Source organism: Mixophyes fleayi, chromosome 6, assembly GCF_038048845.1.
Source record: "Mixophyes fleayi isolate aMixFle1 chromosome 6, aMixFle1.hap1, whole genome shotgun sequence".
NCBI lineage: Eukaryota > Metazoa > Chordata > Amphibia > Anura > Limnodynastidae > Mixophyes > Mixophyes fleayi.
Genome location: NC_134407.1, coordinates 188,050,933 through 188,075,236, shown reverse-complemented (window position 1 = coordinate 188,075,236; position 24,304 = coordinate 188,050,933). Strand labels below are relative to the sequence as shown.

Here is a 24,304-nt window from a genome sequence, read left to right as displayed (position 1 = left end):
GAAGGCTGTAGGATAGCTTGATTGAGCCTGGTAGGGAATTCCATAAGTGGGGAGCAGCACAGGAGAAGTCTTGTAGGTGAGAGTGAAAGGTGGTTACCAGAGACGAGACAAGGCGCAGGTCAGAGGTAGATGTAGAAGGACGGGAGAGAGAGTATTTTGATATGAGATTTGAGATGCATGAAGGGGTGGTGTTATTGGGGGCTTTTTAGGTAAGTAATTTAAATTGGACTCTAAAATACATAGAGAGCCATTGTAGGGATTTGCAAAGAGATGCAGCAGTTGTAGAGCAGTGAGAAACGAAGAACAGTCTTGCAGCATCATTTAGGATGAATTGATGTAGGGTATGGCTAGATGACGTAGAAATAACTTATTGTAGAATTTATTTCAATCAGTGGCGCAGGCGCCAATTAATATAATTGCAAATGTACTGATTTTTGATACAGTGTATTAGAAATGTACTGATTTCTGAGGTATTGATTTCTGATTAAGTAGCCAATTGTTAGAGGAAATCTGTTGTGTAGCTTTGAGAGGAAATCCTCATGAAGGCTAATTAGACCTTTTTCATGTGAAGTGACAAACACTTGTTTTAGCCTGAATGCACCGCAGGAGGTTATTACCTTCCATTTTATGTTTAGTTTTCATCCTGTATCTTAGAACCTGTCTGATTGATGCAACCAGCAAGTTTTAGTAAATAAAAGATTGATGTAAATTTTGTCAACTTTGTATTGCATTTAAATCTAAGTGGAGAACATATTGTATCCTGATACTAAATATCTGATGTAATATCTCAGTCTTTGAGGAGCCATCTAGGATCAGTGGGCGATGTTACCCCCTGTGTGTCATAATGTGTATAACAGGAGCATCCAATCCAACGCTCTGCCTGCTACCTTGTAGCTTTGGCTAGCATGTTAGGCCAGGAGGATCCATCCACAGCAACCCTGATCTGAAGAAAGAGGTCAGGTGTACCAGTCCAGGTGCCCAGCAAAGGGGTACACTAGCAGCAAGAGTTACCCAGAAGGACGCGGTTCTATGTGTCTGTGGCAGCAGGCTCCTCCAACTGCAGTTAGAGGGGCGCAATTTGGGATAAAGAAAGGGGACAGGGGCAAGGCAAGCCCAGTCGGTCCCCAGCAAACACTGGACAGGGTGGCATTGGAGGTCCATTCGTCTCATGGGGGTACAGGGGTATTGGGAATGCCAGATAACAGGAATTTGCAGTAGTCAAGATGGGAGATGAAATGAATAAAGAGTTTTGGTAGCATGTTGAGTAAGGAAAGGGCATATCCTGGCAATGTTTTTAAGGTGTAGTCGACAGGACAGGGAGAGAGTCTGGATGTGAGGAATACAGCAGAGGACATAGTCATGTGTGACACAAGACAGTGGGCTTGGAAGACTGAAGAAATTGTGTTATTGACAGTGAGAAAGATTTGAGGGGAGGTGGTGACTATGGCAGGAGGGAAGATGATAAGTTCTGTTTTGGAGATGTTGAGCTTTAGGTAGCATTGGGACATCCATGTGGAGACAGCAGAAAGACAGTTGGTTGCATGAGATAGTACAGAATATTTACAAATGGAACTGAAACCCTAGATTTGGCTTTGTGCACATGTGACCAAGCAAACTAGGCTACGCATACATAAGTCTGTAAATACTAGCCCAGCCTTACTGAAGCCTCCTTTTAGTGACCAAATAATCTGCTTAGACTCCTGTTCTTGACGTCTGTTTTTGACAGCTCTATTTATCAAACAGAGACCTATAAAAGGGTCGGCCTCCACCGAAGAAAAGATTTGCCAGGTTTCTCTGGGGTTCATTGGCGATAGCATGTGAAAGCCTATTCAACAATATACACTGTGCAATTCTACTTTTGCTATCGCCATCTCAGGACAGAGATAGCAGGAGAAATGCAATGAAAAATACTTTATTATTTGAACAAAGCTTTTTTTGACATGTCAGTTATATTAAAATAATTTGTAATTCAATTCCACTGCGCACATATGAACTGACTAGCCGGATCATGTATGCACTTATCCATGGAGACTGGTCCGTTGAGTGGGTGAGAAGCCCTATGTTCAGCAAAAAGTTAAGTTTTGTCGGATTTAAGGATTTTCAATATTTAACAAAGCCCCCTGGCCAGGAAGCCTATGGAGGGGTATCGCCGGTGTTTATTTACTGAATCTTGAGTTTCCAGTTCCAGTGTGCATGCGTAAAGGGATCCTACACTTATGCGGCAAGCGGTAAGGCTCTAATTGATAAACTGATAAAATCAATATCACCATGTCTTGATGAATAGATCCCTAAAGGTCTTAGATGTCTACAACAAACTTTTGTTTTGGTAGACATAAGCTGTCTCCAGTAACAACATAGCCCTCTCTTCATATACCCAAAATCAGATAACTGATTTCACTCTTTAGATTAAATTGCTCGTAAAGTGTACTGTTTTGTGTGTATCGCTATGTGACTATTCACTTTTATGCAGTGGCAACTAGGAACACAGCATAAGAACAGCTTCAAGGTGGGAATGAAGCTAGAGGGAACAGATCCCCAGCATCCATCCATGTACTTCATCCTAACTGTGGCCGAGGTGAGTTGGGCAGCAGAGATTGCTAGCAACAAAAAGAATTGCATGGTGACTTGGCATAGTGACATGGATACATTCCTGTAGTTTACATAGTGAAGTAAAGGCAACGTTCTTCCCACTACTGGCTGAAATAAAGACTACACATCTCACTGCTAGGTAACATAAAGGCAATGCCCTTCTCACAGTAGGTAACATCAAGGTACTGTCCTTCTCACTGCTAGATAGCATCAAGGGACTGTCATTCTCACTGCTAGGTAGCATTAAGGGACTGTCCTTCTCACTGCTAGGTAACATAAAGGCAATGCCCTTCTCACAGTAGGTAACATCAAGGGACTGTCCTTCTCACTGCTAGGTAACAACAAGGGACTGTTCTACTCACTACTAGGTAACATCAAGATACTGTCCTTCTCACTGCTAGGTAAGATAAAGGGACTGTCCTTCTCACTGCTAGACAACATCAAGGGACTGTCCTTCTCACTGCAAGATAGCATCAAGGGACTCTTTCTCACTGCTAGGTAGCATCAAGTTACTGTCACTGCTAGGTAACATAAAGGGACTGTGCTTCTCACTGCTAGGTAACAAAGGGACTGTCCTTCTCACTGCTAGGTAACATAAATGGACTGTCCTTCTCACTGCTAGGTAAGATAAAGGGACTGTCCTTCTCACTGCTAGACAACATCAAGGGACTGTCCTTCTCACTGCAAGATAGCATCAAGGGACTCTTTCCCCACTGCTAGGTAGCATCAAGTTACTGTCACTACTAGGTAACATAAAGGGACTGTCCTTCTCACTGCTAGGTAACAAAGGGACTGTCCTTCTCACTGCTAGGTAACATAAAGGGACTGTTCTTCTCACTGCTAGACAACATCAAGGGACTGTCCTTCTCACTGCTAGGTAGCATCAAGTTGCTGTCCTTCTCACTGCTAGGTAGCATCAAGTTGCTGTCCTTCTCACTGCTAGGTAACATCAAGGTACTGTTCTTCTCACTGCTAGGTAACATCAAGGGACTGTCATTCTCACTGCTAGGTTACAACAAGGGACTGTTCTATTCACTACTAGGTAACATCAATATACTGTCCTTCTCACTGCTAGGTAACATCAAGGTACTGTTCTTCTCACTGCTAGGTAACATCAAGGGGCTGTCCTTCTCACTGCTAGGTAACAACAAGGGACTGTTCTATTCACTACTAGGTAACATCAAGGGACTGTTCTATTCACTACTAGGTAACATCAAGGTACTGTCCTTCTCACTGCTAGGTAACATCAAGGTACTGTCCTTCTCACTGCTAGGTAACACTAAGGTACTGTCCTTCTCACTGCTAGGTAACACCAAGGGACTGTCCTTCTCACTACTAGGTAACATCAAGGGATTGCCCTTCTCACTGCTAGGTAACATCAAGGGACTGTCCTTCTCACTGCTAGGTAACATCAAGGGACTGTCCTTCTCACTGCATGCTGACATAAAGGGAATGCCCTTCTCACTGCTAGCTGACATAATGACACTGGTCTTCTCACTGCTGAGTAACAAAAAGATACTGCCTTTCTCACTGCAGGTTGACATAGAGTCATTGTCTTTCTCACTGCTAGTTAACAAAAAGACACTGCCTTTCTCACTGCTAGGTGTCCTAATGGTACTGTCCCTCTTACTGCTGGATGATATAAGGTACTCTCCCTCTCATTGACATAAGGACATTGCCCGTGTCACATGTAATGTTAGATAAATACTGTTCCTCTCACTGCTGGGTGATAAGGTATTGTCACTCTCATTGCTTTGTAACATAGGGGTACTATTCCTCCCATTACTAGGAGATCTAATGCCATTGTCCTTACTAGTAAACAAGAATGCTGGCCTGTGACCTGTTTGTGCTGTCTTTCTCCCTGCTGAGAAATATAAGGAAATTATCCATCCCAGTGTAGGGTGAATGTTTTATTTATATTTCAGTCAATTGTTTCCCTCAATTTACTGTCTCTTTGTCTACTCTCCTTTTACGCTCTTCTGCTCTTTAAGGTGTGTGGATTTCGGATAAGGCTCCACTTTGATGGGTATTCTGACTGCCATGACTTCTGGGTCAACGCTGACTGCCCTGACATTCACCCTGCCGGCTGGTGCGAGAGAACTAGACACAAACTGCAGCCCCCAAAAGGTCATGGAAGAGAGGTTTTGACTTTGATAGCCATCAACTTTTGCCAATAATTGTCTGTCTGATTTCTCCTGTAGTCTTGCATTCTATTTTCATTTAGGTGTTATTTGGAATGCACTCAATTAGTCAAATACTAAGGAAGCTAAGCGAAACCTAAGCCCTAACGTTCCTCTGATTTACATGTACGTGTAAGGCACACATTCAGGAGCTAATTTTTTTTTTTATCACAGTTTTTTTATGGATTCAGTTCTGTGACTATTGAAGGGTAACTCCTATTGCAAACTAATTTTCTCCCTCCCTTGTAGTGTGCCATATCTCTTTCATTTACACAAAATTGCATATTCACATCCTTTATATTTCCTGCTTCCTATGTGTAGGTTACAAAGATGAAGATTTCAGTTGGACTAATTACCTAAGATTGACGAAGGCACACGTAGCTCCAAAACACCTATTTATAACCCCAAAAATTGTGAGTGTCATTTTACTGTTTGCTGGTTATGGCAAAACATTTGTAATATGCAAGGTCAGAGATTTGGTAAAGTTGAGCGAGCACATTTTTTTGAGCATATGACCTTTTCCCTCCATAGAAGACTAAAATGAACTATGTGATAAGTGGTGCCTTGATCGTCTTATGCTTCCAAGAAAAAGACACATTTCTCCTATGATCATTTCCCTATATTTGTGAAACTTTGTAGATGCTTTTTTCATGATGATTTATAGTTATACTCTATAACATTTGTTTCTGCACAATTCTTGTGGCTCTCATTAGTCATCTTTCTTCCTAATAGGGTGCTCCCCCTTCCCTCTTTCGGGTAGGGATGAAGCTAGAGGCCGTGGACAGGATGAATCCATCTCTTATCTGTGTGGCTAGTGTCACGGATGTGGTAGAAGACAGATTCCTTGTGCACTTTGACAACTGGGGCGACACCTATGATTATTGGTAGGAATGACTTATTGGGATTTGTGCCATCCACATGGCAATGAGGACACAATGGTAAAATAAGTGTCATATATGTGTGTATGTCTATATAACTGTACTCTGAACTCTCTCAGGGTACAGATATAACAGCGAACCTGTCATCTATACCATAGCTGCCATCATTCCCCAACGGAAATTCGAAATTGATCTTTGTATATGTCTGCATGAAGTTAGCCATTCTCTAGACAAGTATAAATTAATATTCATCAGTATTAATGAGAGGTGGAACATGCCATGTACTGGTAGGAGCATTCTCAGAATTTTTAAATAGAGCACCTCACATGACTTCTCTGTGCTTCTTGGAGGCCCTGTACCTTCCATTATCTAACTTTCAGTGTGTGGCTTCCAGCTTACCTCTATTCACTTTCTTGTATCATGAGATTTATTATTATTATTATTATTATTATTATTATTATTAATATCTTTATCTAAGTTATAGAAAGAAGGTTAAAGTAATGAAGGCGAGAGATTGCAAGGGTGCGGATAAGAGTTTTGGTTGTGAGACAATGAGAAAGGGTCGGATCTTGGATACATTTCGGAGGTGGAGGTGGCAGGATTTGGAGAGGGACTGAATGTAAGGTTTGAAGGAGAGGAAGGAGTCCATGATAACCCCTAGAAGCAGACTTGAGGGACAGAGAAGAGGGTAGTGTTGTCAACAGAAAAAGAGAGGGAGGAGGGAGAGGGAGTGCTGTACGGGTGCTTTCAATATTAGAAATATTAAGTTTAAAAAGCAATGGGACATCCAAGATGAGATTGTCAAGAGATAGCAGGAGACATGAGACACAAGAAAAAGGGAGAGGTCAGGGGATGAATGATAGATTTGGGTGTCATTAGCATTAGTGTTGCTGGAGGCCAAAGGAGCTAATGAGGTCACTAAGGGAGGAGATTTAGAGGGAGAAAAGCAGGGGGCCAAAAACGGATCCTTGGAGAACTCTGACAGATAAGGGAAGAGAGAGAGGGGAGATGTGGAGTCAACTGTATGAAAGAAGCTGTTGGTGAGGTAAAGGGAAGACCAGAAGTGGACATTGTTACACAGGCCTATTGTTTGGAGAGTTTGCAAAGGAGGGAGTGGTAAATGTTATCAAAGGCAGCAGAGAGCTCAAGAAGGATAAGAAGGGAGAATTATCCCTTATATTTAGTGGAGAGAAGGTTGTTAGTGACTTAAGTGAAGGCATTTTCATTTGAGTGGTGGGAGCAAAATCCAGATTGGAGTGGGTCCAGGAGGGCGTAAGGTGAGAGAAAGGGGGTGAGATGGTTAGAAAAACCCATTTGAGATGTTTGGAGGCAAAAGGAAGATAGGGCGGTAATTAGAGAGATAGTCCTTTGAGTATGGAGTATGGGGAGGCATGTTTGTAGAAGGAGGGGAAGGTAGCATAGGAGAGGAATAGGTTGAGAAGGTGTGCAAGCTGGGAGCAATGGAGGTGAGAAGAGATGGGGTCATGGGGGTTATGGGGTCAGGTGAGCAGGGGAGGGGAGGATAGAAGGGTGCAGACTGCCCCCTGTCTTCACTTGCAAAATCATGTGAGTATTCCCCCAAGATCAGCACACTCGCCTCCTGAAATATTTTATTATACTGTGACCATTCCAATGCTTTGATTGGTTATAGGTTGTTCTAGTCCCACCCACTTCACAACAGGGAATGAAAGCCTGTGTCACAAGTAGTTTTGTAATATCTTCTGGTTATACAGAATGGTTGTACATCAGGGACTGGACCCCAATATTAAAACAATGTTTCAAAACTCCCATATTGGTTCCAGCAAGGGGGAGGGGTTATGTTAGTAACATATTTTCTTATGTGGTAGTGGAAGAGTCAGAGCATAGTGATGGCATGGGGAGGAGTCAGAGCGCAGTGATGGCATGAGGAAGAGTCAGAGCGCAGTGATGGCATGGGGAGGAGTCAGAGCGCAGTGATGGCATGAGGAAGAGTCAGAGCGCAGTGATGGCATGGGGAGGAGTCAGAGCATAGTGATGGCATGGGGAGGAGTCATAGCGCAGTGATGGCACGGGGAGGAGTCAGAGCGCAGTGATGGCATGGGAAGGAGTCAGAGCATAGTGATGGCATGGGGAGGAGTCAGAGCCTAGTGATGGCATGGGGAAGAGTCAGAGCGCAGTGATGGCATGGGGAAGAGTCAGAGCATAGTGATGGCTTGGGGAGGAGTCAGAGCGCAGTGATGGCATGAGGAAGAGTCAGAGCGCAGTGATGGCATGGGGAGGAGTCAGAGCATAGTGATGGCATGGAGAGGAGTCATAGCACAGTGATGGCATGGGGAGGAGTCAGAGCGCAGTGATGGCATGAGGAAGAGTCAGAGCACAGTGATGGCACGGGGAGAGTCAGAGTATAGTGATGGCATGAGGAAGAGTCAGAGCATAGTGATGACATGGGGAGGAGTCAGAGCGCAGTGATGGCATGAGGAAGAGTCAGAGCGAAGTGATGGCACGGGGAAGAGTCAGAGCGCAGCGATGGCATGAGGAAGAGTCAGAGCATAGTGATGGCATGGGGAGGAGTCAGAGAGCAATGATGGCATGAGGAAGAGTTAGAGCGCAGTGATGGCATGAGGAAGAGTCAGAGCGCAATGATGGCATGAGGAAGAGTCAGAGCGCAGTGATGGCATGGGGAGGAGTCAGAGCGCAGCGATGGCATGAGGAAGAGTCAGAGCGCAGTGATGACAAGGGGAGGAGTCAGAGCGCAGTGATGGCATGAGGAAGAGTCAGAGCGCAGTGATGGCACGGGGAAGAGTCAGCATAGTGATGGCATGGGGAAGAGTCAGAGCGCAGTGATGGCATGGGGAAGAGTCAGAGCGCAGTGATGGCATGGGGAAGAGTCAGAGCGCAGTGATGGCATGGGGAAGAGTCAGAGCGCAGTGATGACACGGGGAAGAGTTAGAGCACAGTGATGGCATGGGGAAGAGTCAGAGCACAGTGATGACATGGGGAAGAGTCAGAGCGCCGTGATGGCATGGGGAGAGTCAGAGCATAGTGATAGCATGGGGAGGAGTCAGAGCGCAGTGATGACACGGGGAAGAGTCAGAGCGCAGTGATGGCATGGGGAGAGTCAGAGCATAGTGATGGCATGGGGAGGAGTCAGAGCACAGTGATGGCATGGGGAAGAGTCAGAGCGCAGTGATGGCATGGGGAAGAGTCAGAGCGCAGTGATGGCATGGGGAGGAGTTAGAGCCTAGTGATGGCACGGGGAGGAGTCATAGCGCAGTGATGGCACGAGGAAGAGTCAGAGCGCAGTGATGGCATGGGGAGAGTCAGAGCATAGTGATGGCTTGGGGAGGAGTCAGAGTGCAGTGATGGCATGGGGAAGAGTCAGAGCGCAGTGATGGCATGGGGAGAGTCAGAGCATAGTGATGGCATGGGGAGGAGTCAGAGCGCAGTGATGACACGGGGAAGAGTTAGAGCACAGTGATGGTATGGGGAGAGTCAGAGCATAGTGATGGCATGGGGAGGAGTCAGAGCGCAGTGATGGCATGGGGAGAGTCAGAGCATAGTGATGGCATGGGGAGGAGTCAGAGCGCAGTGATGACACGGGGAAGAGTTAGAGCACAGTGATGGTATGGGGAGAGTCAGAGCGCAGTGATGGCATGGGGAAGAGTCAGAGCGCAGTGATGGCATGGGGAAGAGTCAGAGCGCAGTGATGGCATGGGGAGGAGTCAGAGCCTAGTGATGGCACGGGGAAGAGTCAGAGCGCAGTGATGGCATGGTGAGGAGTCATAGCGCAGTGATGGCACGGGGAAGAGTCAGAGCGCAGTGATGGCATGGGGAAGAGTCAGAGCGCAGTGATGGCATGGGGAGGAGTCAGAGCCTAGTGATGGCATGGGGAGAGTCAGAGCATAGTGATGGCATGGGGAGGAGTCAGAGCATAGTGATGGCATGGGGAGGAGTCATAGCGCAGTGATGGCATGGGGAGGAGTCATAGCGCAGTGATGGCATGGGGAGGAGTCAGAGCCTAGTGATGGCATGGGGAGGAGTCATAGCGCAGTGATGGCATGGGGAAGAGTCAGAGCGCAGTGATGGCATGGGGAGGAGTCAGAGCGCAGTGATGGCATGGGGAAGAGTCAGAGCGCAGTGATGGCATGGGGAAGAGTCAGAGCGCAGTGATGGCATGGGGAGGAGTCAGAGCCTAGTGATGGCACGGGGAAGAGTCAGAGCGCAGTGATGGCATGGTGAGGAGTCATAGCGCAGTGATGGCACGGGGAAGAGTCAGAGCGCAGTGATGGCATGGGGAGAGTCAGAGCATAGTGATGGCATGGGGAGGAGTCAGAGCATAGTGATGGCATGGGGAGGAGTCATAGTGCAGTGATGGCATGGGGAGGAGTCATAGCGCAGTGATGGCATGGGGAGGAGTCAGAGCCTAGTGATGGCATGGGGAGGAGTCATAGCGCAGTGATGGCACGGGGAAGAGTCAGAGCGCAGTGATGGCATGGGGAGGAGTCAGAGCGCAGTGATGGCATGGGGAGGAGTCAGAGCGCAGTGATGGCATGGGGAGAGTCAGAGCGCAGTGATGGCATGGGGAGGAGTCAGAGTGCAGTGATGGCATGGGGAGGAGTCAGAGCATAGTGATGGCATGGGGAGGAGTCATAGCGCAGTGATGGCATGGGGAGGAGTCATAGCGCAGTGATGGCATGGGGAGGAGTCAGAGCCTAGTGATGGCATGGGGAGGAGTCATAGCGCAGTGATGGCACGGGGAAGAGTCAGAGCGCAGTGATGGCATGGGGAGAGTCAGAGCATAGTGATGGCATGGGGAGGAGTCAGAGCGCAGTGATGACACGGGGAAGAGTTAGAGCACAGTGATGGTATGGGTGCACAGTGGATGGAGCAGTGAAGGCATGATTTGCGGTGCACATTGCTGGTATGATGTGGAGAGGTGCAGTGATAGCTGATGTGGAGTAAATATTGATGGCATGAAGGAGAGGTAGAGTGATAACATAAAGCAGAGTTGCTGCATTCATGTGATTTTTACAATTTGAATACCCCTGTTTGTTTAACTCTACAGCTCCTGTGGCTCAAAGTAATAGAGAAGATAAACAAGGAGAGTGGCCTGCACTGGGGCTCAGCACAAGAGTTATTGTGCAATACCAACTTTCTTGTTCTGTATGCTGTGTGCAATTCCCAGATTCTTTGCTTTTCCTGCATTTCGCAGTACCAGTTTTCTTGCTCAAATCCTTGGTTGGGTTTTTGGATTTCTACCATATTCTGCATGTTTTATAAGATGGACCATAGAGTTTGCATTGTATGAGGCAATTGTAAATTGATGTGTCTTGGACTACACTGATCATATGCGTATGTGCCACAATTTTTGTGGCTATGGTTAGTTGGTTATTATTATTTATTTTTTTCAATTGCTTCACTGATACAATATGGTTAGTTTGTGTGAATTATTATCATAATTACAGAGTGTGTGATAAGTGTTGTGTATGATTCACATAGGTCTATGTTGAAATGTGTTAATAAGGGCTTGTACTTTGAACTGCGATTGCCTTTTGTGATTTTTATATTTGATAATTGATTATTGTTGCACTCGTGGTAATGATAGGCACAGCTGGACTTTACTAGCGATAATATATTGACCACTATACTGCAATAAGCTTATACTGGATACTATTGTAGGTAATATTCTGAACACTGTTGGGTACTACAGGGAATAATGTTTTGGCACTGCTGGTTAATGCTAGGCTTTATTGGGAATTATTTTATTGGCATTGCTGAGATAATAGTCTCTGTAATACTGGGTAATAAATAGTATTATAATGGAGGCAGTGCTGGGAGCTACTGGGAATCCTTTTATTGACCCTGCTTTGGCAGTACAGGAATTGGGAATTGCAGGGTATTGGTAGGCAGTACTGGGAACTGCAGGGTATTGGTAGGCAGTACTGGGAACTGCAGGGTATTGGTAGGCAGTACTGGGAACTGCAGGGTATTGGTAGGCAGTACTGGGAACTGCAGGGTATTGGTAGGCAGTACTGGGGATTGCTGAATAATTCTGGGCACTTCTTTGATGTCCCCTTTGAAATTTTACTTCAGTCATACACACAAATATGGGTTAGTGCAGATTGTGCACCAGGGCTGATTTTCAGTCCCAGTCCAGTCCTGGGTCTGTCTTACTTATTGTTTTGCTGGGCAGTTTAATGGCAATAGCTTATTCAGCATAATTGAACAAAATCTGTCTTTTGTATCTTTAATGTGACATGAACATTTTTTTCTTAGGTGTGACCCCAGTAGTCCCTATGTTCATCCTGTGGGCTGGTGTACAGAACATGGGAAGCCTCTTACTCCCCCTCAGGGTGAGTTGAGCTTTGACACAGAACACTGCACTGTGGGAATAATATTGTCAACCTTACAACCTGTACTACGATAATATTGTCAATCTCTTTCTCAGACATGGATTCAGATAGTGCTATTTTACACGTGCTAGGTCCCTCTCTCACATTGATCTACCAGTATGCAGACAGGGTCAGGGTTACAAATAAATAGGTCCAGAACAGAGAACACGCTGAGGGCTGCCAACATTAAATTAAACTTTTCCCTGTTAAAATAAAGTCCAATGGCTGTTAAAAATTCCCTAAAACATTAAAACAATACAGAGTTTGTACTGAAACCAAAGAAAAGTTACTAGTTTCTCTACTAGACCCCCAAATAGGACTTGCAATGAATGTGTGTATGTTGGGGAATTTAGACTGTAAGCTCCAATGGGGCAGGGACTGATGTGAGTGAGTTCTCTGTACAGCACTGCGGAGTCAGTGGCGCTATATAAATAAATGGTGATGATGATAAAGTACTGATTAGGAAACATGGGACTATCAGTATTAGATATTAGAACTCATATAATTAAAAAGGCTTTGGACTATTCTGATCAGTGGTCTCCATGCAGATTATCCAGACCCCGATAACTTCACTTGGGACAGATATTTGTCTGAGACAGGAGCCACTGCAGTGCCTGCCCACTCCTTTCACACGGTAATGTCAACATCTGTCATATGATAATATATCACTGGAAGTCAGTGCTTAGTATTTGTGTCACCAAATGTGCCTCAATCATAATCCATTTCCCACCTTAAATCTCCTGAAGTGGCTTCCACTTGGGTTCAAGGTCAACATGAGGCTGGAAGCAGTAGACAGAAGAAGTCCCTCATTGATCCGTGTGGCATCTGTGGTAGACGTGGAAGAGTGCAGGATAAAGGTGAATAACATGTTGTTAAATCCATTGTATGTGACAGTCTCCTTTTCTTCCATTACATGCATCTGTTTGTTGTGGTTTAGACCATCTTCCCTGTGGGTGTTGGTGTGCATCCATCTTAAACTGTGGGGCAATGGGAAGGGTTACTAATACTCTGGGTCTCTGACAACCCATCCCACCTCCCAAGGTTCACTTTGATGGCTGGAGCCATTTGTATGACTTTTGGCTGGACGCTGACCACCCAGATTTACATCCTGTGGGTTGGTGCCAGAGAACAGGACACCCACTGCAGACTCCCCTCCGTGAGTACTACCACAACTAGTTCAGTCATGAATGTCTCCTTAGAAGAAAAAGCAATTGTAAGTTCCCACCAGGCAAACAAACGTTATTCCGACACAATGCCAAAAATGCTGGAAAATAATGTGCCAAATAATTGTGGGCAGTCCAATGCAAATAAGTCAAGCAAACCGTATTCAGTTAATAATGCATCCCAATAATACCTTCAAGACAGTGCTCTGAAAAATACCATGATTAAACTCCTTTGCAAACCCGTTTCCGCATGTCTTGGCCTGCCAGTGGAGAAACCTGCCATAGTCTATCAACAGCAGAAAAATGAGTCTGCACCGTTTCATCACTCCCTCCTCTTTCCACAGGACATCGAGATGATCCCAACATGTTACCAGGTTGTGTATCCCTCAGTTGTAAGGGAATTTCTCACTCACGAAGCAGCAAATACAGTTTCCAGCACAGGTCAGCCATTCTGCTTGTACGCTCATTTGTCACTAGTGCACTGTCAATGGAATTGGTCACATCCCCTGTCCTTCTTCTTTTCGGTCACTCTATACATATCTGTCTCTGGGCAAAATGTATTATAACCTGCTGTAGTAGGATTCTTTGTCTGCTTATGTGTACCTAAGCTGTTCTAGTCTACATTAGCACTGTCTACTTAGGTTTGCCAACATTCTCACCCGCTCTAAGCTATGTGTCTTCTTGCCCACAGAAAGTGTCCCACGCCTGGTTGTGATGGTTCTGGTCATGTGACTGGAAGGTTCACAGCTCATCACTGTCTATCTGGCTGTCCTCTCGCTGATAGGAACCAACAACCAGCGCGAAGCAGGAATCCCATCCCACTACCGCCCCGCAGGAAATCCAGACACCATGGCAGGTATCAGAACGGGTGCCGACACAGCACTTCCAACGTTTCCAGTTTTTTCTTAAGATCTGATAAGCACATGTTTCAGCGCAATGCAACATGTATGCTAATAGAGGCTCCTATATGCATAAATACATAGGGCGTTTTTACAATGGTAAAGGAAGCTGAAATGCTTGTGATTGCATGATACATACTGAAGAGCTGGACAAATCTATAATGCAGACAAGAACTCACGGTAAAGCACTTGGTTTTTTTAATAAGTACATATGAACCCTAAAGTATATATCCCATTCCAGGATTGGACGTCCTCCCAAATATCGTAGAGTGCAACCGGACAACTTTCAAGGTAAGTGACAATTTCTACCATTGAATCATGTATATTATTCCAATTCTCCTTTACTGCATCTAAGCCCTTTTTCAGCATTAATATTTCCAATATATTTTGTTGTGTTTCTCTACCTTCTCCATCCGTAGACACAGTTCACCAGTCACTTTTCATGTCAGCCATGTCTGTACATCCGGATCGAGCCCTTGCTCACTGCTGGGAGCAACACTGTCGTCTACTGCCTGGTGTTGCTGGTATTAGTGCCAATACAGTGTCTAAGTGGAATACAGAAGAGGTATCAGTCAGACCCCTCTGCATGTATTACACCCGTGCTATGTTGGATAAGTCCTGCCAGCCTCATTGTAAAAGTGATCTGTGTGTGGAAAAGGGGGTGAGGAGTGATACAACTCCCTTACATTTGTGTAATAGTGTTATGTCTTAAGAGAGAAATCATGGGTATATCTCCATTCTATATATCTCACCCCATCGCGGGATGTACTCAGGACGGATTAACCATAGGGCTAACTGGGCTACAGCCCAGGGGCCTATGGCATCCATGGGGCCCTTGAAAGTGCTCAGCAGCAGTATTGATCGGTCAGGGGTGCCCTCGGCGCGATCAGTGCTGATGAGCACTTTCCCTGCAGTCCTTCTCCGGCGCGCTGTAGTATCCTACTGAGGAGATCTTGTGAGTCTCACTTTCACGAGATCTCCTCAGTAAAGAGAGTACAGCGCGCCAGAGAAGGAGGTAAGTGCCGGGGAGGTGGGGGGGGTGCAGGCAGCTCCGATCACGGGGGGGGGGGGGGCCTCACAGGGGAATGGAGGCCCCCTTAGCCCAGGGACCTCCATTCCCTTAATCCGGCCCTGGATATACTCATTCCATACCTTAGATCTCTGTGTTCCAAGTTTATTATCAGGTAAAGACATAGTAAATGGGTGTTTATTTTCTAGGTGTTTAACTTTGTGACAACACTGACAGGATGTGAGGACCAGGCTAGACTGTTCAAAGAGGAGGTGAGAAGTCCTAATTTTAATTTTAATAATCCAATTTTATTTTCTTGCTTTCTTGATAGTTTTTATATATATATATATATATATATATATATATATATATATATATATATATATATATAAAATACATGCCCACTTTTACAATTTCTCCCCGGGAGATCCGGGGGAGAAGTCATGTGACATGCAGTAGGAGCCCCACCATAGCCCCAGCCCCCACTATATTAAAAGCTCTATTAAGCCCCGCCCCCTCCATTCACTGCCGTGAATTTTGCCAAATTTCGGGAGTTTTGCCTAGTCTTCCAGGAGTCAGTGAGGACTCCCTGAAATTCGGGAGCCTCCCGGGAATTCCGGGAGAGTAGGGCAGGTATGATACAATATATATATATATATATATATATATATATATATATATATATATATATCATATAATTCAAAGGTAACCTTTTGTCAGTGATACAGTGTTTAGGCGCACATATGTTTCTTTGAAAACAAAAACACTCAGCTCCCAATCAGGGCACAACCTTACTTCCTGATCCCTCTCTAACCAGTTATCACTTTCTCTTTAGAGGCAGAACATACAGTCTATAGTCCCTGCACTCGGCATGGTTCCAGCTATTCAGGGAATGGACTCTCTGCTGTCTCCAACTGACCACTGTAAAAATATTTGCTCTATGTAATACAGGAGAGCTCTGAGCTCCTGTCTGTTGGAATCCAGTCCTCTCGGGACAGACCTCATATCCATCTACAACTGGTTTGTTTTAGCTTCCCTGCTTCTTGCAAGATACACAACAACCTCACACAGCGGACCTTCTACTGAACGACAGATTGGTGTGGTCACAGTTTATCAGTCATGTGCACTCCATTTGCCAGGCTCACAATTTATTGTTGCTCATTTTCTTGATCAGAGTTTCTCCAACTCTACATTACAATCTGCATCTTTAATTCCACAAATTGTTCTTTCAGCTCTGCAATGGCATAATATAAATCTGTAGAGTCTTCCTCTAACTGTTGCAGAAACTGTGCCCTATGTTGCTCTCTTCTCTACCCTATGCCCTCTCTTTTAGATGTACGGGCAGTACGCTCTGCTACTGCAGTTTCATATATCAGGTCAAAAAAGACTTTGTGTTCGTGTAACTTTTGTGAAGTAACTCCGCTTCTCTGTTTTTTAAGATCCCTCGGAGGGTAATTCAGGGACCCTACCATAAGGGACAGACTACCTTTGTCCTTTGACCAGAAGGCTATTAGCTTGAAATCCAGGATGTTGTGCCCCTGTAGTAGCAACCCGGGGGTGCCTGAAATCACTTGGTTGACCCTCACTTGAAAGTACACACTTTTATCTTTCCAGATGAAAGGCTGGAGGCGTCTTGAACAATCTCTATTTCTTTAATTTATTCTCTCACCTGTACGTTACTTGCACTTATTTTTATGTTTTTCCACAGCTTGGCGTGGTGCGGCAACCCTTATGGGTCTCATGCTCCAACGTACTAGGGAAAGTGGTCCTAGTGGTTCCCATCTCCCTGAAACCCGTGATGGCCCTTCCCAAAGATTTGGTGCCCTGGGTGTAGCTCTTGTAGAAACCAGCGCAAAAGGGACGCCCTTAGCTTTGCACTCCTAAGGGACCTTATGGTTCCACAGTGTCAGGGACAGAAGAGCCGTTTCTCTTTAGAGGACAGCCTGAAGACTGCACCCCTGTGCACTTTTTTTTTGTTTTTATGCACTTTTTTGGAGCACTTGGGTGACACAAAGTACCACCCTGGGCTTCCAATTAAGAAAAAAAAACGTCAGATTGCTCTGCTGAATCGCCTCTACTCCATGTCTCGTTAATCCAGAGTATTAGAGATTTATAATTGTTGCTTCTAATTCGCAGCAGCAGGAGCTCCTTCTGCTGTGAAATCCCTTCAGCTTGCTTTTTAAATATAATCATTATCTCTATTTGCTGTTTAAGAATTGTGATATTTTCCAGTTGTCCAGTTCCTCAGTCTTCATTTTGCCCATAGCCTCGTAGGTGTTGGCTTTCTGTAGATCCACCTCTTTCAGAGATATGATTTTCTCAAGAGAGGTTATCATTGCGCTTTGTTTTCTCACTTGGAAATTTAGGTCAGTGATCTCTTGTTTTAAGTCTCCTTTTCCTTTCACTGTCTCTTCTTCTGCCGGAGTCTCTCATTTTTTTTCATGTTTGCATAACTGGAATGATTTTTTCGCCAATTCCTCTCTCAACTTTGCCACTTGATTCTCCTTTTCCATTAACTCAGCTGACAGTTTTTCACCCTCCACCCCCTGGAACCCTAAATACTTTGGGGTATATTTACTAAACTGCGGGTTTGAAAAAGTGCAGGTGTTGCCTATAGCAACCAATCAGATTCTAGTTTTCATTTTATAGAATGTACTAAATAAATGATAATTAGAATCTGATTGGTTGCTATAGGCAACATCTCCACTTTTTTAAACCCGCAGTTTAGTAAATATACCCCTTTGACTGTTTCTTTCTCTTAATGTCTTCAGTTTTTGTTAAGTTTTGGATCAAATCAACAAATTCTTGTTCTCTCTCTGCTACAGTCATACTGTTTACTGTTTTCAGTGCATTCTTTCAATACTTTCTGCAAGATGCTTAGCTATAACTGCCACTTGTATGCTCGTCTCCATACAACCAGTGAAAGGCCAAAAAGACTTAATTATATGTCTTCTCTTTTAGGTGCTATTTTACAGTTTCTATCAGTTTTTCCTATAGTTTATATGACTTTTTTAACGGAAGACAGTCAGTTTTGCTACTTTTCAGTAGTTTGTTCTGCACTTTGGTCTCTTCAACCTACACTAAAGTCCTCCTTATAAGTGGACCTGTAATGACTGTGTAATGGCAGTTTAGGAACTGACCAAATAAACGCAGATTGGTACATTTTCCCCAAAGTCTTAATACATTTTATGACACAGTCTGGTACTGTCCATGTATTTTCATGAAGAGGGCTTCATATATTCTATAACTAGTGCTCATAGTGGACTGGTATACAGTGCTGTGCCATACTTCTACTTATCCTACTGCCTTCATTGTGAAACTATCACACTCCATTCACTTACTTTACCATAGGTCCACTTCTAGATTTCCATAACGCCACTAAATTTCCACTTCAACCACTGGTTATAGCTATATGTTTGTGGAATGAATACTATACTTTGGGAGGTGGTGGGATCGAGACATATAATAATAATGCCCTCCATCCACCTAGCCATGCTCCCATTTTATTGAGGCAGTCTCCAAATCAGTAAGCCCCACACCAGAATTCGTGACTCTTGGGGATAAAAATTATGTTGTTCAACAAGTTGTCTTGGTAAGGTCGCCAGCTGGACTCTGCGGACTTGTCGTATGGTGGTATGTGCACCTCATTATGCAGAAAAAATAGCATAAAACAAACATTATGTACATAAGATTCCTACACACTCCTTGCTTACTATTATAGATTTATACAAATGAGCTTTACAAATTGATGCTAACTCATATGTCATACTATGACTGATTTTGCTGTAATTCATAAAGAAATGCTCAATTACAATTACTATGACTGATCCACATAATAACCAGCATATAAAATATAAAAGGCAGCATATTTCCAGGTCAACATCCTGCATGGCAGCAAATAGTATCACCCCAGCTAAGTATTTAAAACATCCCTGAACAGAAGAATTATGTAAAGCAGTGACAGACAACCTCATATACTTCAAGGGCAGCATGTGTGCCCCTACAGCCTTCAATAGGTCCGCATATTACCCTTAATTGCTTGAATGAAAAAAACACAAGTCCTCAGCACACTTGAAACACTCATCCCAAAATTCCCCTCACTTGCTCCAAAATTCTGCTTCATGTCACTCAGACTTCCCACTTGATCCAAAATTGCCGCACAAGCTCTCAGATCTCACATGTACTCCAAAGTGCCCCCACATGCCAATCAGACCTCCTTACATGCCAATAAGACCTCCTCACATTCACATCAGACCCCCCACATTCCCATCAGACCTTCCACATTCCCATCAGTCCTCAACATTCACATCAGACCTCCTCACATTCCCATCAGACCTCCTCACATGCCACTCAGACCTCCCCACATTCACATCAGGCCTCCTCACATTCCCATCAGACCCCCCACATTCCCATCAGACCACCCACATTCCCCTCAGTCCTCGACATTCCCATCAGACCTCCTCACATACCCCTCAGACCCCCCACATACCCCTCAGACCCCCCACATCCCCATCAGACCTCCCCACATACTCCTCAGACCCCCCACATACCCCTCAGACCCCCCACATCCCCATCAGACCTCCCCACATACCCCTTAGAACCCCCACATACCCCTCAGACCCCCCACATCCCCATCAGACCTCCCCACATCCCCCTCAGACCCTCCTCAGACCCCCCACATCCCCACATCCCCATCAGACCCCCCACATACCCTCAGACCCCCCACATCCCCATCAGACCTCCCCACATCCCCCTCAGACCCCCCACATACCCATCAGACCCCCCACATCCCCATCAGACCTCCCCACATCCCCATCAGACCTCCCCACACCCCCCTCAGACCCCCCACATACCCCTCAGACCACCTACATACCCCTCAGACCTCCCACATCAACATCAGACCTCCCCACATACCCCTCAGACCTCCCACATACCCCTCAGACCCCCCACATCCCCATCAGACCTCCCCACATACCCCTCAGACCTCCCACATACCCCTCAGACCCCCCACATCCCCATCAGACCTCCCCACATACCCCTCAGACCACCTACATACCCCTCAGACCCCCCACATCCCCATCAGACCTCCCCACATACTCCTCAGACCCCCCACATACCCCTCAGACCCCCCACATCCCCATCAGACCTCCCCACATACCCCTTAGAATACCCCCCACATACCCCTCACACCTCCCCCACATGTCCTTTTACTGATTAATCAAATGAAAACACTTTTACAGCTGGAGCCCGCATAGGAAGGAGGAAGAGCATAGGGTGCAGAATACGCTGTAATCCCTCCTCCTCTGGTGTGCTGTGTGACCCCCCTGCGTGGTGCAGACGAGGTCACGTGATGTGGAAGTCAGCTGCTCTGGTTCAGTCCTATTCTCTGTTTTCTGACGATTGTGTTCTCCACTCAGAAAACATTTTGCTTTATATTTCCATTAAAAAATGGTGACTAAAAGTAAAATGTCCCTCAGTTTACCATGACAAAGAATTATACATAAGAGAACAGTATTGACTGATACCTGCAGTATGAGCTCATTGTACTTTAGTGTGACAAAAAATCAGGTACTTTCCATTAAAGTGGTTTATAGAAACATAAAAATTAACCACGTTTGTTCATACTATAATTATATTTTTCTTTCTATATTTTTGCGTTTTAACCTGCATTGCATACAGAGTAACAGACACTGAGAACTGCATATGACATGCAGAACCTAAGAAGTAGTACTGTGCAGCCTCCATACTTTAACTATAACTATATCTGGCAGTCAGAACTGCTGCACTGGTATAGTATTGTCATTAATGGTAGTATTATCATGTACTTCCCTTTTTATTTCCTCTTTCATTTCCATCACGGCATCTGTTTCCATAAACAACCTTCTTTTAGTTTTAGCCCTTACCTCAATCTGCTCTATTCACCCCAAACTTTATTCTCTCACCTTACAATTTATATAATCTTCTCCCCTGAACAAACCATCTGTTTAGGAACTTAACCCCGACCTCTTACTTGCAAAACCCACCTCTTAAATTTTTAGGGCACTGTCTCGCTGCCTCAACAGTCATGACCTTTGTCCCTTCTGCTGGGAATGTTGGGAGGTATATTGGTGAGGATGTGCCGTGCGTCTTTGCAAATGGAATGCAACGGTGTTTTCATGAGAGTTGGGACAATCTAGTGCTTCAGAGGTGCTAGGTACACTCCCAGATGTGGTGGCACCCCCAACTTGATGTGACCATGGCCCGATTCACAAACATTAAATGCTGGGAGCTATGTGAATGTACCTACTTATGCACCCCTGTGCAAACACAAGGTCGTTTTCTGAGGCATAATAATTAAGATGAGATTGAAAGGCTGTTGAAGTTAGGAAGGTGTTCTCTGTTAAGTGGGGTGTGTGGACATAGATCATTTTCTAAACCAGGCCTCGGTCTATACTTTCAGTGGGGTGCATTTTGCAATTTCCATGAGTACTTTAAATGGGTAATCACCTTTTTTATGCGATCAATGTAATAAAGAACATTAAAAACACACAAACGTGACACATAAAAAAGACAGTCCCGATAACACATAAATGAGGCTAAAGTCAGAAGTTAACGAAGTTGCTGGTTCTTAAGAGTTAGAATGCAGGACTAAGAAGTGATGATTGTACAGTTTAGTCCAGTGATGGGCAGCCTGATGTGTGGCCCTCCAACCTTCAAAAGGGCTGCCCATTACCCTTAATTTCAAAAATGAAAAAAAAAAGCCCCAAAATCTCAGCACAGCCATATAACTCATCCCAAAATTCCCCTGAATGCTCCATTATTCCTCCACATGCCCTGAGACCCACACCTGCCACAAAATGCCCCTACATGTTCTCAGACCCTCAAAAGCCCTCAGATCCCACATGTATTCCGAATCTCCCCCATCTGCCCTTCACAACCCTCCTCCCCCCCAGACGCTGAAGCAGTTTTATTTGTGAGTCCTATAATCTGGTATATAGGTGTGCTGTGGTATTGCCCCTTATTATATGTGAGGTGGGCATGTAATGCACCTTTACATGTTTTGTAGTTGGTAAAGCACCTCCTGTGACAGGTATTCATAACACTACAGCATGCAGTAACTATAACCTCATTCTTTTGTCATATAATGATATAAGCACCAAATCCCTGACTTCTGTTTTGTCCCAGCAGATGATAGACGGACAAGCTCTACTGCTCCTCACGCAGACGGACATTGTAAAGATCTTGTGCATTAAATTAGGACCAGCAGTGAAAATTTACAACTCCATCCTTATGTTCAAGAACACGGAGGACTCCGAAGACTGACCGTCTCTTCCAAAGCGAAAGTCTTTGGATATTTCAGTGTCATTGTACCATTTCATTACCGTTGCCCTGCCGTGCATTGATTGTCCTCAGTACAGAAGAAGTAGTGTTGTAAGACATTGAATAATAAATATCCCATTAAAATGTGCTGTCTTCGACTAATTCTACCAGGACTTCTATACTAACATATTAGTCACCTGTACTCAGGGGAGGGCTGGCGAATTTTAGCCCGGGAGCAAGTCTCAACTCAGCAGGTGGCCCAGTGACCTAGCCCACTATGGGACCGGCCCGGGTGAGCAGATGCCCCCCTGCCCCGTACCCCTGCCTGCCCCTGTCTGTACTACCTGGGCAGTTGGCTACCTTTCACTATGAAGACAACTAACTAGTGTTGACAATGTTCAATCACTAGATGGAGCTCTGTGACACTTCATACGGGAAACAATCCACCTGACCTACTGCACAAGAAAGTAAAAAGTTTGAAAAAAAATATGACTGGTAGGAGGGTGTCAGGGTTTTTAAATTTGTGCACGTTTAAATTCTGTTGTCATGCCTCCTGTTTCTCTCCAGTGTGCATATCACATAGGTAACTTACAGAATACAATGCACTCTCATTTGTGTACTGTACTTATACACATTTCAGGTATTTTTGCCTCCCTGTATTTCTGGCTCTTCGTTATGTCAGTGAAAAGTTAAATTATTTTACCTTATCTCGATCACCTTATCTCCCTTCCCACAACATATACAACACACCTGGGTGAATATAGCTGTATCCGTTTCAGAATGATTATATATGCACACTTGTAATTCCCAATAGCAAAATGCCCAAATACTGTGGGGTTACTCATTAACCAGCCCAACTCCAGCCGCTCCTTGACAGAAATATATTTGACCTTCACACTGCCACCCCCCCCCCCCTTTCTTTCCACCACACCAACCTCCTCCTCTGCCTCCTCCCTCCTGTTACATTCTCCCCACCTCCTAAAGCTCAAAAACAAGTCTTGTTATTAGCTATAGGTAATTTGGAGTTTGAGACACCAGGGAGAGTAGGACAACCCTCGGGACCCAGAGACTTTCAGGTAGGAATGTACACTTGGCTAAAAAAAATAAAAAAAAAAAAGTTCATTTTTTGGGGGAAAGACAGCGTTAAAGCATTTTCTGTTAAAGTGTTGGGGTCTCTCACTTTGGTGTCATTGCTTATTCCAGGTGTATCATCATGCTGTTCATTCTGGGTTGTAAAGTTATAATTGTAGAGATAATAACATGGTCACACTTAATATTACATATGGGGCAGGCAGTTGTTTGTGTCACCTCATGTATCTAATGTATTCCTCCACTATACTGAGAATATGGTAAAAATACAGTGTCGTTCTGTCTGGTAACAGGCGCAAGAGACCGCACAGAGGGGTGGAAATCAGAGTCTCCTAAACAGTGACACCCAAGCAAGATAAATACCATTACACATGTGCATATCCCCCCCCCCCAATTAAACAGATACATGAACAATGGGAGTTGTATGGAAGGGTTAAACAAAAGCAACAACAGGTGTAATAGGAAGGGGTTGTATAATATGTTAAGATGAGTTACGGGAATACTCGACAGAATATGTTTCAAGATGGTAATATGTAAAGCAAAAGATGACTATTAAGAGTAATTTAGAAGTAGTGATGGAATTTATTTAAAGAGAAGAACTAGATGAAGTAATAGTATGAGTTACAGGAAGGTATTGTGCAGAATAATAGGGGAAGCTATATAAAGATATTACTATAGGAGTCAGGAGGAGATATATGGGTCTACTATACACACACACACACACACACACACACACACACACACACACACACACACACACACACACACACACACACACACGTATATGAATCCTGCAGCCCATTGATATATATATATATAGAGAGAAA

The 24,304-nt window shown here is 44.7% G+C and overlaps 2 protein-coding genes across 7 annotated transcripts in view; both read left to right on the top strand.

Moving 5' to 3' along the window:
* L3MBTL1 (L3MBTL histone methyl-lysine binding protein 1) overlaps positions 1–22,534 on the top strand; it is a 34,581-nt gene extending 12,047 nt beyond the window's left edge. For 5 of the 6 annotated variants that reach the window (XM_075177606.1, XM_075177604.1, XM_075177605.1 and 2 more), the window contains 14 exons: positions 2,471–2,575; positions 4,581–4,716; positions 5,091–5,182; positions 5,502–5,653; positions 11,903–11,979; positions 12,567–12,652; positions 12,765–12,875; positions 13,060–13,174; positions 13,526–13,622; positions 13,873–14,037; positions 14,322–14,371; positions 14,500–14,645; positions 15,299–15,361; positions 22,257–22,534. In XM_075177606.1, coding sequence (XP_075033707.1) covers positions 2,471–2,575; positions 4,581–4,716; positions 5,091–5,182; positions 5,502–5,653; positions 11,903–11,979; positions 12,567–12,652; positions 12,765–12,875; positions 13,060–13,174; positions 13,526–13,622; positions 13,873–14,037; positions 14,322–14,371; positions 14,500–14,645; positions 15,299–15,361; positions 22,257–22,391 — 1,530 coding nt within the window. In that variant the 3' untranslated portion in view covers positions 22,392–22,534. The remainder of the gene's footprint in view (positions 1–2,470; positions 2,576–4,580; positions 4,717–5,090; positions 5,183–5,501; positions 5,654–11,902; positions 11,980–12,566; positions 12,653–12,764; positions 12,876–13,059; positions 13,175–13,525; positions 13,623–13,872; positions 14,038–14,321; positions 14,372–14,499; positions 14,646–15,298; positions 15,362–22,256) is intronic. The other variant, XM_075177607.1, reaches the window with a different exon arrangement.
* Positions 22,535–23,371: 837 nt separating this feature from the next.
* The window catches only part of SGK2 (serum/glucocorticoid regulated kinase 2), a 31,384-nt gene continuing 30,451 nt past the window's right edge, over positions 23,372–24,304 (top strand). The window contains exon 1 of the mRNA XM_075177631.1: positions 23,372–23,464. The gene's annotated coding sequence lies outside the window, so the exon portion shown is untranslated. The remainder of the gene's footprint in view (positions 23,465–24,304) is intronic.